General features: G+C 41.0%; 2 protein-coding genes across 3 annotated transcripts in view; one reads left to right on the forward strand and one right to left on the reverse strand.

Annotated features, from left to right (window-relative positions):
• The window catches only part of LOC144761934 (TATA box-binding protein-associated factor RNA polymerase I subunit A-like), a 508,362-nt gene extending 492,515 nt beyond the window's left edge, over nucleotides 1-15,847 (reverse strand). Inside the window, exon 1 of one of the 2 annotated variants that reach the window (XM_078647125.1) lies at nucleotides 15,679-15,847. In XM_078647125.1, the coding sequence (XP_078503251.1) occupies nucleotides 15,679-15,745 (67 nt within the window). In that variant the 5' untranslated portion in view covers nucleotides 15,746-15,847. The remainder of the gene's footprint in view (nucleotides 1-15,678) is intronic. The other variant, XM_078647126.1, reaches the window with a different exon arrangement.
• A 697-nt stretch (nucleotides 15,848-16,544) lies between these two features.
• Nucleotides 16,545-16,950, forward strand: part of LOC144761935 (zinc finger BED domain-containing protein 5-like) — a 30,964-nt gene continuing 30,558 nt past the window's right edge. The window contains exon 1 of the mRNA XM_078647127.1: nucleotides 16,545-16,671. The gene's annotated coding sequence lies outside the window, so the exon portion shown is untranslated. The remainder of the gene's footprint in view (nucleotides 16,672-16,950) is intronic.

Below are 16,950 nucleotides of genomic sequence, written 5' to 3' on the forward strand. Positions count from 1 at the left end.
GCCCAAACTCAACCCCCCTCCAAAAACACTACACAGAACTCCTATCAACAACCTCCCCGATAATAGTAGGGGGCGACTACAATATAATCTTAGATCCTAAAATGGACAGATCCCCTCCAGGAAGACAAGCAAATTTACCAAAAATGAGGGAGTGGTTAGGCAACTACAAAAAAGATCTGGATTTGATGAATATGTGGAAAGAAAAGGGTGACAAAAGACAGGTCTTTACCTTCCACAACAAAAAATTAGGACACAAATCGAGAATTGACTACGTCTTAACAAACAGGAGGCTACTAGGCAATGTTAGGAGCATAGAGCATCTGCCAGCTCACTTGTCCGACCACTCAGCAGTCCAACTAACATTGCAAATGACAAATAACACACAACCCAGATGGACTGTCGATCGCACTATACTACTAGACCCACAGTTAATAGAAGAACTTAGGGTTGCGACAGTCAACTTTTTTGAGGATAACAAAGTTGGCACTTCGAAACAAATCATCTGGGATACATACAAGGCAGTAATCAGGGGGGAAGCTGTTAAGTATGGGAGCATATAGATCCAAAGTTATGAATAAAGAAATAAGAGACTTGGAAAAAGGTATAAAACTACTCGATATGCAAATGGCAACAGAGAACACTTCATGCACTAAAGAAGAATTAGAAAAGGAGAGGCAAGAACAAAAAGGAAACTAACAGACCTTCTTGAGAGTAAAGTGAGGAGAAAATGGGAAGCCAGCAAACTATCAAACCATGAATATGGAGAAGGATGTGGCAAAATGCTGGTGTGGAAAATGAAGACGGATCAATCCATAAACAAAGTATCCAGCATCCAACAGCATAATCAAATAGAACCAAGCTCTGAGGACACTGTAATAATGCAGGAGTTCACAAACTTCTTCGCCAACCTATATAATGAAGACATAAACCCTACTGAGGAACAGCTTGAAAATTACATGATCTCCAGCCCCTCCCATCCTTATCGGAAGAAGAAAAAGAAGAACTGAATGTAGAAATTACAATTGAAGAAGTAGGAAACGTGATAAAAGGACTGAAAGGAGGGAAAGCAGCCGGCCTGGACGCCTTACCCAACGAGCTCTACATAAACCTTAGAGAGACCTTGGCTCCACCAATAATGGAGTTGCTAAACACAATTTATAAGGGTCAAGACAAAATCCCTGACTCCTGGAATGATGCAACTATTAGCATCATCTTAAAACCGGGGAAAAACCCAACAATCTGGGAATCATACAGACCCATTTCATTGCTGAACTGCGATTACAAAATCTTTATGCAGATCATGGCAAAGAGGCTAGCAACAGTAATGACAAAACTGATTAACCCAGACCAAAAGGGCTTTGTGAACGGGAGACAAATACAAGAGATTACCCACGAACTCTTTGCTGCAATAGATATAGCCACCTGTGAAAAGAAAACATTAACAATAATCACCTTCGATGCTGCCAAAGCATTTGACAGAGTCAATTGGACATTCTTGAACAAGGCCATCAGCAAATACAATCTAGGGGAGAGCTTTAGTCGCATGGTGGAGGAAATATATAAAAAACCAAGAGCTAAGATATTAATCAACGGAAACCTCACCGAAAACATTGAAATTCGAAGAGGAACAAGACAAGGGTGCCCGTTGTTGCCGCTACTCTTCAACCTCTACATTGAGCCCCTAGCAAGCAGCCTCAGAAACCATAGCTCAATAACGCCCTTTAAACACCACAAATAGACCAAAAAGGCGGCTCTATACGCAGACGATCTGATGGTATTTACAGACAATTTTCAAAATTCTATTGCAGCAATAGAAGACACATTAACTAACTTTGAGAGAGTGTCAGGCTATCAGACTAATCAGGCAAAGACAGAGGCTATGAGCTGGAACACGCAATCCAACATCCCTTATGCCAAAGATAAAATAAAATACTTGGAGATCAATCTGGTTAAAGACCTGGAAAAAGTGCCCCAGATACACCTCAGCAGAATCGCTGGAGAAACTAGAAAACTTCTTAAAGTATGGGGTGGGCTTCCACTAAGCTTCCTGGGAAGATCCAATATAATAAAAAAGTCCATCTTACCTAAATTTACCTACCTTTTCAATACTATACCTTTGGAATTCAAGAGAGACGTATTGAAGAAAATTCAGGGAGAAATAACGAGTTTCATCTGGTCATCCTAAGGAACGAGAATCGCACGGAGTAAATTAAGGAGGAAAAAAGAACAAGGGGGGATAGCCAGTCTTGACCTTTTTGAATACTATAGAGCATTTCACTTCAAAAACATGAGACCTCTCTTGAAGAGCTGTCAGTACTACCCCGAATTTTTACAAATTATGACAGGAAGAACAGATCACTTTCTATATAAATTTGGTCACCCTAAATTCTTCAAAAAGATAAAACTAAAGAACCTAAACAGCGCAGTAAAGTTGTGGTACCAAATAAGAAGCACGCTAAACATACCATACTACAGCGCCTTGGCCCCTATATGGGAATCTCCGGGCACCCAAGGCTGCCTAAAAGATTGCATGGCCTCCCCGTTGAAAGCAGCAGGAATTAAAGAATGGAGCCAATTGATGATAGAAAACTCCATAATCACTAGGGACCAACTAAATATAATTTCCAACGCATCACTATCTAAATTCAAATACTACCTACTTACTAGCTGGGCAAAATCACTTACCGAGAAAAAAGGGGAAATGAAGAGATGATGAAAGATCCTCCCACAAAAAAAGAAATATAGAGGTGGTACTGGGCCCTCATAACAGCCGGGGAAGAAAACTTCCTGATCCCAGAAACAATCTGGAGGAAAGATCTGCCAGAGCTAGACTTAAAAAACACATGGCGAAGATCCCTGGAAAAATGCTGGTCTACCATAAAACCGGCAGCCTTAAAGAGAAACCACCTATTCACTATACACAGGGCCTACTGGACCCCCAAAAGACTATCCAAATTCAAGGAAGCCAATATAAAGACCTGCCCTAAATGTGGAATGGGGAAGACAAACGACTTACACATTTTCCAGCAATGCCCCCTCCTCGACCCCTTCTGGCAGGAAGTCGGTAAGACGATAAGCATGGTATTGAAAAAACAACTGGACGTAAGTATAAACCTTATCATCGTTGGGATCGATACCACAAATGATCTGGGTAAGTTAACAAAAAAACAGGAAAATATGCTGTTTGGATTGATATTATTGGCAAGGAGAGAGATATGCATAAACTGGGTTAAACCAGTACCACCATCACATGGCGACTGGTTGAACTCCCATCGTAAAAATAAATAAACTTTACAGGAAAGGAAACCCCAGTAAAAAATATAGTTTTGGGGAAATTTGGGAAGACCACCACCAATCAGGCACTTAATGTACTATTTGACTCCGGAAAAACAAAATCCAATGATTAAGCGATGACAATAATTCAGACGGGAAACATTCCCACCGAGTAGCCAGGAGCTCCCCCCCTCCCCCCCCCCCCACACGAGTGTACGGAATTATTGACTATGGTAAAGGACCAAGGGGACCCCAAACTAAAACAACCGTCAAAGGGAAACTCCCCACCCAGGTTGGCCATCAAGGGGCAGTGAAGGTACAGACGTTGCAGCGACGGGCTCCCGTTAACTCCTTATACATAAAATCGCACAATGAGGATAAAAAAAAATATTTTTAACGATGGCGAGAATGCATTTTACCGTGTCTCGTGGGGATTTTTATAATCAGTTTTGGAGTGGAAAGGGTTTAGAAGAGGATTTATAGGGCCATTAACTCTTTATAGAAGACCCCGAAAGCCAGAATATGAGCAATAAGTTTAGAATCTGAGACTATACGTATTTCAAGAGGAACAAGGCAGGGTTGTCCGTGTTCCCCTCTATTATTTGCACTGTATATCAACCAGTTTTTAGCTAAACTGGAGGGGAACTTAAGTTTTAAATCTGTAATCCATAATCCAGTAGAATATAGAGTGTTTGAATATGCAGACGATGTGGCAGTGGTAACTTCAGATCCCAGTACTGAGCTGGTTGAGTTTGAAAGGCTGGCACAGCAATTTGGGACATTTTCAGGGTATAAGCTGAACGAGGCCAAGGCACAGATAGTATGCACTGAGGGAACAGATATAAGGGATAAACCCAGGGTCTTTGTGGCAACCTACCTAGGAAACAGAGTGACAGATAATTTGGTGGAGAGAAATGTGGCCCAAATGTTAGATAAAGTTAAAAGGGATCTGGATAGAATCGATCACTTAGACTGCTCACTAGTTGGAAGGTGTGATGTATTAAAAATGAATGTTTTTTCAAAAGTTTAATATCTTTTTTGGCCCATTCTGGTGGAGATTAGCAAATGCTGGCTGTTAAAATTAGAATCGCTTTGTGTCAACTTTCTTTGGGGATACCAAAAGTCAAGAAAAGCAGTGAAATATATGACTATCAAGACTCCAGGGTGGCTGGTCGGTCCCCAATTTTACCCTGTGTTACAGGTCATGTATTATACAACACATGGGCATATAGGTGGATTTAGTGTTGCAGAATCTTTGACAATATATAAAATGGAGCTTGGTACTGAAGCAAAAGGCTGTTTAATGGGAATACTAGAGCCAAGCTACTATAAGAAAACCAGATTTAATGTAGTGAAATCAGCATACAAAGTATGGATACAAATTAAGCGGTGCTTGGGAATTTCTAAGTTACATTTTTATACATCTTCGTTTCTACTACCTTCTATCTTCCAAGGAGCAGTGATAGGAAGGTGGAGGCAGAAGGGTATCATGTCAATAAAGCATTTTGATACTCATGCTCAGCTTTGTTATTTTATGGAGTTGCAGTAATCTTTTGGTGTAGCGAAGGGGGAATTTTCTTAATTCCTCCAGATTTGTGACTTTCTTTTTAAAAGGAATTAAAATCGATTATGATCCCTTTTATTGAGACAGTTAGAAAAAGGTATAGAATAGGTTTTATCACGAACTACTGATTCAAACTCAAAAAGACGATTTGGAGGTCCAGAACTATACGTGGGGTACTAGGTTAACAAGGGAGGGAGTATGTTGCCAGGAGTCTCTGGAACTTTCTGATAAGGTTCGATTAACTGCGAGTCTGAGGAGCCAGTATTTTAAGACAGTTTATATCCTATACTATACTGCAGTTAAAATTTACAAGTGGGGGGTGGCTCTGATGGCATGTGCAAACCATGTGGCTCAGATCAGGCGGACATTGTACACATGTTTTTTTTTCATGTCCTAAGCTAGAATTCCTGCTTGAATCCCTGCACATGGGATAGAGGAATTTCTAATTCATGGCACCAAAAGGCAGATTTGTCTTTACTTCTTCAATGATGCTATTGGGGTTGGTAGATGAACCAGAAGATAATGTGATAGTAAAGAAAGTAAAGAAAGAATCTTATTCGATTTTTATTGCCACAGATGATCAAGACTTTGCATTGTGTTGGACTGGCTGATACCAGAGCCTCCTGCATTTGCAATGTGGAGATCCAGTTTTATGGCTATACATAATATGGAAATTAATTTATTTAAACGTAAGGGTCGTACGAAGAGACACTGGGGGGATAGGACCGGATCCTCAGTTACGAAGTGGATGGAGGATTTGAGAGTTTAGTAAGAGTCTGAAATGTAAGTGGGTTCTTAGCTAGCTTATTTGGAGCTGCATTGGGCATAAGATATTAAAATGTTTACACTAACTGCATTAAGTTTATTAAGTATATCTTTTTTGCTTCCCTATCCTGGGTATAAGAACCTTTTTTTTTCCTTCTCCCATTGTACTTGCACTTTTATATGGCACTTTAACAAACGCAAGAAAAATTGTTCTCTTGGCATAAATCTTTATTGCTGATCTTTTGTGATATGAGGTTTTTAGATTTTATGCATATGTATTTGCACTTAGCACTTTATCTGCTGTATGGAGATATTTCTCTAAATGTTTCAAGATTAGCTGGTAGCTCTGCCTGGTCTGAATGAGGGCTCAGGAGAAGAGTATGCTTGATAAAATATGTAATTTTCAGTATGATGATTTTTGCTCAGTATGTTTATACTTGATCAATTAGGATATGTATTTTTTATGTCCCTGCTGGTCTTACCTATTAATGTTAACGCTTTGTATAGTCACATGGGTTGAAAATCCATAAATACATTTTTTTTTAATTATTTTTTTTAAAAGAGGCAGCAGCAGCTATAGTTAAACAGTTTTCAGGCCATGCTGGCCGACTGCAGCATTGTTTTTGGTGCAGTTAGCTAGAAGCCTTTAAATCAAACAACAATAAATAGTCCACCACCATCTAATTCTAACAGCGTTATATACCTTTTGTTAATAGCGAGGTAATTTGTTGAATTGCACTCCCCTCAGATTGGTTAAAAGTCATTCCATGTCAACTGAAGTCCACAAGAAGTAAATCATCTGCGTAAATTACGAGATAAAGGTGAAGGTCACCAAATGCCTAGTTGTTTATTTGCTGTAAAGTTGATGGCAAATATGCCATGCTCATTTTAAGACTGAAATTAGTACACAGCCATGTTTTAGGCCGTTGAACATAAAAACTTTGCATCCACAGTCATCTTCTTTAGTCTACTCTTGGCTGTGGCTTTTCTTCTTTCAATGAAGACACATTGCACTTATGTTACTTCCATGTTTGGACACCGACTATAATATCTTGGCTAAAAGTATATCCTTGAAAAATGCAAAGTATGTTGGCGGTATGATTTACTAACTGAGATGGCATTCATTGCATAGGAAATTTGTGCCGAATATTGAAATTGTATACAAATTATACCAATGAGAACTACTATTCATACTAAATTCCACCTTTAGTATGGCAGGCCTTTACCCATAAGTAAATGTGGAATTTTAAAATTAAAATAAAGATCCAAATGGCGATACCCATAAATCGTAGTTTTAGCCAAAGGCAATCTTGAATAAAGCGGTCAACCACACAAAAAAAATTAACCAGACGCAGAATAAGATTTTACTTGCAGGCATGGCTTTCAACCATGTTGTTGTCCAAAGTATTAAGAACCCCTCTAAAACGACATTCTTTAATATGAAGCAAGTAGTTTAGTTTCAATCCACACAGTTACACGATGCAGCAATATTGTGGCATACAGGTTCCACTGAATCTAAAAACGAAATCAAATGAACGTTTGCATTACATTCATGGATTCCTTCTTATGAACATTCACAATATCAATACTAGGGGTGTGCAAAATTGCACTCTTTTTTTCTCCTAAAATAGTATAAATGGTTCACAACCTTATGATTCTGTAGGAAGATTTGGTTTGCCAGTCTCTCTTAGCACTTCGGTTTACCCTATTGGGCACTGTAAGTAAAACAAAGCTGTGCAAGATATCGGCAGGGGGGTAGTTCAATTAAACTCTTAATGAGACACCGGTAAACAAATCTCCCACTGGTAACTTGCAAGACTTTTTTATGCTGTATGCTGAGGTAAAAAAGAAAAATTACACAAAATCAAATAAATGCAATTTTTAAAGAAAAAACAAACTTTCCTTTAATACAAAATCTGGAAATTTTGAAACAAGCTAATTTTAATCTATAAAGCTATAAAGAAAGAAAGCGAATGGTTTCTTATGTTGTGCACAAAACTAATTTCTAGTGCAACTGTTTGTTACACACTTGGATCGTCATTATGCACACACTTCAACAGCTGATGACTGAGTTTGATAATTACCCACTTTTGTTCCGAAACAGACTGACAACTGTCCTTCTGCTAACAATGACCAGAACTCTTAATGGTGTTTTGTTCAAATGTAATTTACCACCAATTCTAATTTTTTGCACTAATGGTCACACTTTGAACCTTAGGGCAAAGTAGGTCCTCAAATTATGAAAATATACTTGGATTTTTCATTTTTTGGGTTGACTTCTCAACATGCGTTTCTTCAGACAACCATATTGATTATTGAACCAGGACTTGCTCATTATTGCAGTTTGCTGGACACCAGAACACATATTAATCCTTCTCCAGTTAGCCCCATAAGCAATCGAAGGTGGATTGGGAATTCAAAAGATAATAGCTGCCAACAGCTGTTGAAACCTTTAAACAAGCGGCCTTGTCAGCCCACTAGTGGTTAACAATTAATGTTTTTTTCTTTTTTAACCTTTTATCTCTCTTATGTTACCCATCACCTTATATAGGTAATCAGCTCGAGAGTCGGAACAGTGACACTTTGCAAATGAGAGTTACTGTCCACTAGTGTCAATTAAATAAGCCTACACTTTAAAAAAACAATGAATGTAATTACTAACAGTGTAGTCAAATATACTTTCATCTCCAAACTGTAGGTAGCCTGTTTATTAAATAATACTCTGCCCTTTTAGTATCCTTACATTAATATATGCATGGTCCCTGCAACAAAATAGCTACGCTTGAAATTCTTTTAAGGTGAACATTTTACTTGATCAATCAGTAGCTATCTAATGGTTGATAAAAAAATATTACCAATTCAGTCACCTGTGACTAAATGCGGTCAATGTTACACAGATCCATCAAGAACTGAATATCAATTGTACTGGACCGCAACATTTAAGAGTCTACTATCCCTATGTGGGGCACTAAAACTGTTTCCTGTAAAGGTAGCATGCTGTGCCTTTTAGGGTGTTTCTGTTTTTAAATCTAGGTGTAAAGTGTTTGCATGTCTTGCGTGAAGGCCATCACGGGATGCAGCAAGGTAAAGAGCTGGCAATGGATTTATTTTTTTTAAACTCCCAAGTTGTTTTACATATTTAATTGTATAAACACTTACTTACAGTGGACAATAACAAAGTAAAAGATCATATTGTTATAACAAGTGACCCAAGGAGAGACAATGTGAGACGATATATAACTGACAATATGAAAATAAAGATGATAGGAGGTGTATATAATTCATTATATGGTTGAAAACCAATCCATTTAAAAGAGCATACGAAACAAAGGGGTACATAACAAACAATTTCCAAAAATATATCAGCACTGTATCATCACAGTCCAGTGCAGTTGAGAATAGCAAAGGAACGTGTGTCGATGCATGAAATGTCCACTCTCAAAATTGTATAAGATCGATCTTCACTGAAGAGCAAATAGTCCATGGGTGAAGAAAAAAAAGGATTGTAAAGGGGAGGTGGTTGTACTGTACCGCAACATTCCAGTGCCTACTACCCCTACGAGGGGTGCTAAATCTCTTGTCTGCAAGAGCAGCATGCTGGGCTTTGTAGGGTATCTAGTTGGAATGCTGCTTTCAGTTTTTATACCTGGGTGGAAAGTGTTTGCATGTCATGCATGATGACCACTATGGGATGCAGCACTTTATTTATTTAAAGAGTTTTTATATAGCACAAACGTGACCAGAACATATCAGAGCGCTATACATAGTTGACAGAATAGAAGTTACACGAGTTACATATGGAGAAGAACAATTACATGTGGCACGCACAGATTCATAGCAGTTGAATACACAGGAAAAACAGTAGCAGTTGCATGAGTTACATATGGGGTGTGTACAATTACATATTTGTAAACAGATACATTGCAGTAATATATTTCCGAGAAATACGATAGATAGTATGTGGTAAAGAGTGTGAATAAGATCAGACCTACTACAACTAACTGGAGGTAGGTACACATTACATAATAACAGGAAACCTCTCAAATTGCCATTAGTGGTCCAACCAAACCTCACTGCCAACAAAAAGTCATTGTACACTACTATGCTGTGTTCCAGTGGGAAACATCACTTACAACGCAACTTTTACCACGCAGTGCCTTTACATTGCAACTTTTACAACGCAAACCATTACAACGCATTGCGCTGGGGGGCGCTCTAGGATAGGGAATAGGTTAATTTACTATCCAATAACCTTCCCTAGTGTCCACGGGGACTGGAGTTGGAATAGTAAATTAAACTATTCACTATCCAGCGCCCCAAAGCACTATGCGTTGTAATTTTATGCGTTGTAAAAAACCGCGTTGTAAAAGCATGCGATGTAAAAGCATGCGTTGTAATGTTGTACATCCGTTCCAGTAGCCCATGTTTAGTGAACATTGTCATTATGCCACCTTTTACAATTTCTTTAGCTGAAAATAATGCAAAATCTTTGAAAGCTCGAAATGCATTAAGTTGTAAAGGTTTCCTGCAAACAAAGTAAATAAAATTGCAAAAGATAAGATCTGAGACATCTACCACCTTTGCTTCTGCTTCCCAGCAATGTTCCACAAGAGCAAGTTATACCACAGTGAAACCACAGTAGTTTTAGGTCGGTAAACCGCAGTACAAGTACAAGTGCTGATCCTGGAACCTTACTCTTAGGGTAGTCTTTTCACTGTTCAGTTTGTCAATAAAATACAGTGCAGATAATTTTTCTGCCAAACATGGCACAATTGGTTTTACAGTCCTTAGGCGACTGCCGAGCACAGGCTGCAGGGGGTACATACAGCAGAGTAGAATGAATTGCCCAAACGTGGGACTTCAGTTAATTTAATGATCCAGAAAAATACAATGAACTTTTTAAAGCTTCAGAATATCTTAAGTGTTCAGCAAAAAATGCCTCATCCCAGGCCCAATCAGAAAGGCAGACACTGCTAACAAGGACTGGCAAAGCCAATAGGTCTGCTTTGTTTTAATTTACGCATATTTTTAGGTCTCGCACCTGCGAACGGATCGCGAAGCGATCGTCGCTGCGAGCCCTATTGCAATCAGTTCTGCTTACAAGGAGCCAGGGAGACAAGAGATGGGCACGAGCGTAAACGGATCAGGTCGCGCGCGCGTTCACCATCTCCTGTATCCCATGGCTCCTTGTAAGCAGACAGACAGACAGACAGACAGACAGACAGACACACACACACACACACAGAACCCCCTCCGCCGCCGCGCGCACACACACACACACATCCCCTCCCTCTACCCCCCCACTCCCCCCTCACTCACTTCTCGCATGTCCCTCTCCCTCCGCAGCGGGTCACTCTCGGCGGCAGCAGGCTCCAAATCATAGTCGGAGCTCGGCGTGTCTTCTTCTCGATCCGGGACAGCCAATGTGCACGCGCACGGCGACGGCGTCTCGTGCGCTCCCACCGCGGTTTCGGTTTCGCACCCAGCGATCCTCAGCTTGTCTTTATTTTTATTTACCAAAATGTCGCATTCTTTGCAAATGCAGATGTGTGCCTTGCAGACCCTGGTCCCTTCATTTATGCAGTCCTGTGTGTCAAAAAAACAAATTCTAAATCCTCGAAATCCTTGTGGTTTTAAATAAAGAATCTGTGTACGTGCCTGGAGTCCGGGCCAATTCCTGGCACGCCTCGTGCCGACGCAAATATGGTCTGCTGATGTCGCACTGTTCTTGTCGCTGTTAGAAGTCTCGGTTGCAGCTATCATTTGCAAGAAATGTGTCACGTCTGTAACCTCTTGTCTATGAGTTTGTTTTAGCGCACAAAAAAACGTTTTTTAGAGGCGTAACCCACATTTTGTCGAATCCATAAATGTGAGTGTTGCACTTGTAACAGGATTTCCTCACCCAAACACTTGTATGCGTAAACAGAGGGTTGAAATGCCCTGTGATTTTCTGTGCATTCAGAAATATACAAGTTTCCTCTCTGACCCCTTCCAACCCTGCAAAGGGATTCGGAACATCCTGAACATTGGTGGCTTTGTAGTGCAAGGTGTTTTCTGTGATAAATAAATAGTTTCGATCGTGGAGAAAACAAATCGCATTTGCATTCACACTTGCCCGGCAGATGTGGAAATATGACATGCAAATACATGTAGAAAATGGAATTCACTAATATGCGGCCATTGTTTTCCCGGAGTACACCTGGAAAGATTCAACTGCCACAGGTTTGCAGCTACACTTTTGGAAACTTTTTTACATTCCTAAAAATTCGACATTTGCACCAATGCGAACGATCAGATCTACCATTTAACTTTAGAACTGGACCCTGGAAGTCCTGGAAAACTACAATGAAAACGACCTGGGTTGTTCCTGCAGCTTCTACCACCAGCACAGACATGGGATCTATTGGAATCTACCTGTCCATGGCAAAACTGATTCTCGGGTTCATAAACCCAGTATCAAACTCTGGGAATGCTCAGCTCTATGAAAGAAGCCGTAGATCAGGATTTGCTAGTAAACTATCACATAGTTTGCTTTGTACCCCTCTGCAATGGGATTCTTATTTCTTCTGGTCAGTAAAAAGTGTCATGTCATGTCCTGCTGCATCTCCCTTACTTTCGTGCAATGTGCCTGCCGCTTCAGAGCCGTTTTCAATATCCCCTTGGAAACCCCTTTCCTCTGTTCCTTTCGTAAGAGGGTTACCCTGCCCCATCTTCTGACTCTTGCGAGCTACGCTCGGCTTGGATCTAAAACATCTGAAGTAAACACGCTTAAGAAACGGACTACAAGTCCCAGAATGCAATGAAAAGGCTCGCATTGGATGACCTTATCAGGCACTGAGTTGGGGAAACCTAAGAGCTCTGATACCGGCTTAAGCCAGCGTGACAAGAGGTCTTTAATGGTCCACAATGGAAAAGGGAACCTCTTGAAGGAATGTCCCTTATCAGAGTGAAAGGACACCTGGGGCCCCATCTTAGATGATTCGCATCACTCGCTCTTTGCATCTTCCTGTCCCCATGGTCCATTTGCAGCCTCTTGGTTGGGCTGAGAGTTGGTGGTTAAGTAACTCTCCATAGCCTATTGTTCTCCCTTTCTGCTCTGGAAATGACCTTGATAATTAGGCCCAGCATCCAGACGGGCCTGTATCCTATTGTCATGCCTCTCTTGCCGTTAGAATAATTAAAACAAACGAATCAGTGGAATGCCGTGAGGGTTGTGAGTTCCTGGGGCATTCGGTGGGAAGCAAGAATATGGTGGGAGTGTCCCACCGGAGTTGGATGCAGTCGGTTTTGGTGTAGTGAACCAGTCTTTCAAAGCTGCTGTGCCCATCTGTTTTTAGGTCTCACCTATTCTATCACCCTCACATCCCCTCACCTCACACCCCTCTCACCCTCACACCTCCTCTCACCCTCACACCCCCTCTCACCCTCAAACCCCCTCTCACCCTCAAACCCCCTCTCACCCTCACACCCACTCACCCTCTCCTCTCACCCTCACACCCCCTCACCCTCACACCCCCTCACCCTCACACCCCCTCACCCTCACACACCCTCTCACTCGACTTGCTAGCTGCAATGCTACATCCGCTCTGCTTTGCCTCTAGACACGTTGATCCCTCACAGACTGTGCTGACTCTACCTCTCCTGATTCTGAAACTGACCAACGCAGTCACCATGCAGTCTCTTCTCTCTGGCTTATGATGTCTGCCCTCCCACCATTTATTTCGGACCCTCACCCTCACACCTCCTCACCCTCACACAACCTCACATACCCTCACTCACCCTCACAACCCCACACTCTCCCCCTCACACACCATCACACCCCTCACACCACAACACCTCCACACCCTCGCACCCCTCACCCTCACACACACCCTCACACCCCCTCACCCTCAAACAACCTCACCCTCACCCCCTCACACACCATCACATCCCCTCACACCCCCTCACCCTCACACACCCACTCACACCCTCACACACCCTCACTCACCCTCACATCCCCTCACCCACCATCACACACCCTCTCACCCTCACACCCCAACACACTCCCTCACCCTCACGCCCCCTCACCCTCACACACTCACTCACATACCCTCACACTCCCTCACACTCCCTCACACCCCCACCCTCACCCTCCCTCACCCACCCTCACTCACCCTCACCCACCCTCACTCACCCTCACCAGCATAGCATAACAAAACATAGCATAACAAGACACAGCATAGCATAGCATAACAAAAAAAGCATAGGATAGCAAAACATAGCATAGCATAACAAAACAAAGCATAGGAGAGCAAAACAAAACATTGCATAACAAAACAAAACATTGCATAACAAAACAAAACAGCATAGCAAAACACAACAAAGCATAGCATAGCTTAACAAAACACAACATAGCATAACAAAACAAAGCATAGCATAACATAACAAATCATAGCAAAACAAAACATAGCATAGCAAAACATAGCATAGCATAACAAAAGACAACAAAACATAGCATAACAAAACACAACAAAACATAGCATAACATAACATAAAACAAAGCATAGCATAAAAAAACAGCATAACAAAACATAGCAAAACACAACAAAACATAGCATAACAAAACACAACAGAACATAGCGTACATAACAAAACAGCATTGCAAAGCATAGCAAAACATAGCATAGCATAACAAAACACAACAAAACGTAGCATAGCATAACAAAACACAACATAGCATAGCTTAACAAAACAAAGCATAGCATAGCAAAACATAGCATAACAAAACATAGCATAACAAAACATAGCATAACAAAACATAGCATAACAAAACATAGCATAACAAAACAAAACATAGCATAACAAAACACAACAATACATAGCAAAACACAACAAAACATAGCATAGCTTAACAAAACACAACAAAACATAGCATAGCAAAACAAAACATATAATAGCATAGCAAAACATAGCATACCAAACACAACAAAATATGGCATAGCATAACAAAACATAGCATAGCAAAACAAAGCATAGCATAATAAAACACAACAAAACATAGCATAACAAAATATAGCATAGCATAACATAGCATAGCATAACAAAACACAGCATAGCATAGCATAACAAATAAAGCCATAGGATAGCAAAACAGAGCAGAGCATAACAAAACAAAACATAGGATAGCAAAACAAAACATAGCATACAGCATCACTCCGCACCGCCACAGTATCACTCAGGGGCACCACAACATCACTATGCGCTACCACAGCTTCACTGAACGCCACAGCATCACTCGTTCGCCATCACAACATCAATCAGCGCCACCACAGTATCAATCTGTGCAACCATTCAAAAACACCTGGTTCAAATATGATCTCTCAATGTTTCAAGCAATATTACAAATGTTACAAAAAGATGTTAATATTTCACTTCTGTTCTTGGATTTTCGTCACAATAAAATACACTGAACATAATCTTCACAAAAGTTATTTCCAAAACTTTAAGCTATTGCCATTATAAATTACAATAAGTTTTATTTAAGTATTAATTCTTGAAAAAAAATGAAAAGCCATTGTTATTTGTAATATCAATACATGTAAGTCACGTAAATACAACACATATTGCATTACAAATGCTACAGGAGTCACATTTGCAAAAGTTATAACTATTGGCATTGTAAATGACAAAGCTATTAATTTCGCTATTTTCAAAAACAAAACATAAATAAAAAATGTGTCATTTACAATACCAATAGCTCAAACTTTCCTAATGCGAGACCTATTGCATTGCAAATGCTTGTTTTGATACGTCTAGATACAACAACAGACAGCTCAAGGGGACATTCAAATACAGCGCAAGTGGCACATGTTTGATGCACAGGATTTTAGTTAACAGATTTTAAGCTATACCCAAAATTACATAGCCCATAGTTCTTTATAAAAATTACCAGTTAAACTTACTTGGCTACGCCCCTTTTAGGGACCCTCCTCCCATTTCATCCCACTTAAAACAATGTGGCCAATGATTCTGCGAACAGTGCGATGTCTATGGTTGACATTTTAGAAAAGCCTTCTACACGTGCTATCATCCCTCACCTGGAGAAGAGACACAACCCGAGACCTTACAATCTGATGAAACGTTTCCCTGAAAATCTCCACCCATTGACTTTTGGCGCAGTAGATATAGACGCCATCTGTACAGTCAACGATTTGGTACCTATGTCAGTTGAGCGGAATTACTTCTTAAACAGGCACCTTCTGGCTATTAAAATGCTACAGCTGGGAATGGTCGCCAATCCGGTACGAGAAAACACATTTCGTTAGAATTAGAAAAGTCAAATGACTCTAGATTGGTGGTCGGGCTTTCTGTCCTGTGATTGGCTGGGAGTAGCGACCTTACGTGGTCAGGTGAAGCGCGCCAATATTACTTCCAAATTTATGACTTCCGCCCCTCAGCAGCTTCCACAACGCCATCCGTTGCCGAGAGCCATCCAGCTTCTACTTGCATCAGTTAGTACCGCCTTCGCCTCTTCTCCCTAGAGTAACCGGTCCGGAATAAAGCTCTCTACTGAGGTACTCGAGTGCTGAGAGCTCGTTTTGTTGCTCGCCTTTTCCTGCAGTCTCATTAAACGTGGACTTTTCCGGGACGCCTAAAGTGGGGCTTTACTACTTCATAATAACGCGTTAAATTAACTTTGCTTGTTGTCAATGAGTTAAATGGAAGCTATTTATTTTTTGAATTTTGCGGGGAATAAAGACATTCAGGCCGTGCTCGGCAATACTAACGATCCGCAACTTTGTCAAGGGTCTATAAGCAGTGCTGAGTGGCGGAAGTAGTGCCTCCAGGATTGAGAGTAACCCTTGCAGTGCTTTCCAAACTGTGTCGCCTCCCATTTGTGGGTGTGTCGCGCCACGATGACGTCTTCGGGCAGATTAGGGCAAATGCTCTCCTGGACCGGATTTATTCAGTGACGTAGTACGGCTGAGCACGCGGAGGAGGAAGGAGAAGTCTTTGGCGAGCGTGCTGCCTTGTTCCCTTTGCGACGCTGTGACCAGGAGCTGCCTCTGCTCCCCATCCCAGGTATCTCGGTAAGTGAAAGTTTAAAGCTCTGTTGGCATCCATCCATTTTCTGCCCCTACTTTTTTCCTCTTTCGCTTCTCGCTCTCTGCCATCCTCTCTTTTTCCCCTCTTGTCTCATTCTGCTTATGCCCACGCTGTGCCTGCTATAATTGTTAAGAAAAGCAGGCTTGTTAGGGTAGCAATGTCGTCCTTTCGAAAACGCATCTGCTATTTATATCCCTTCTATCGATTCGGAAGAATTCATTTATTCACTCGGACTCTTTAATTTCATCCAAACGTAACCTGTG

The sequence above is a fragment of the Lissotriton helveticus genome, chromosome 6, assembly GCF_964261635.1.
Source record: "Lissotriton helveticus chromosome 6, aLisHel1.1, whole genome shotgun sequence".
Taxonomy (NCBI): Eukaryota; Metazoa; Chordata; class Amphibia; order Caudata; family Salamandridae; genus Lissotriton; species Lissotriton helveticus.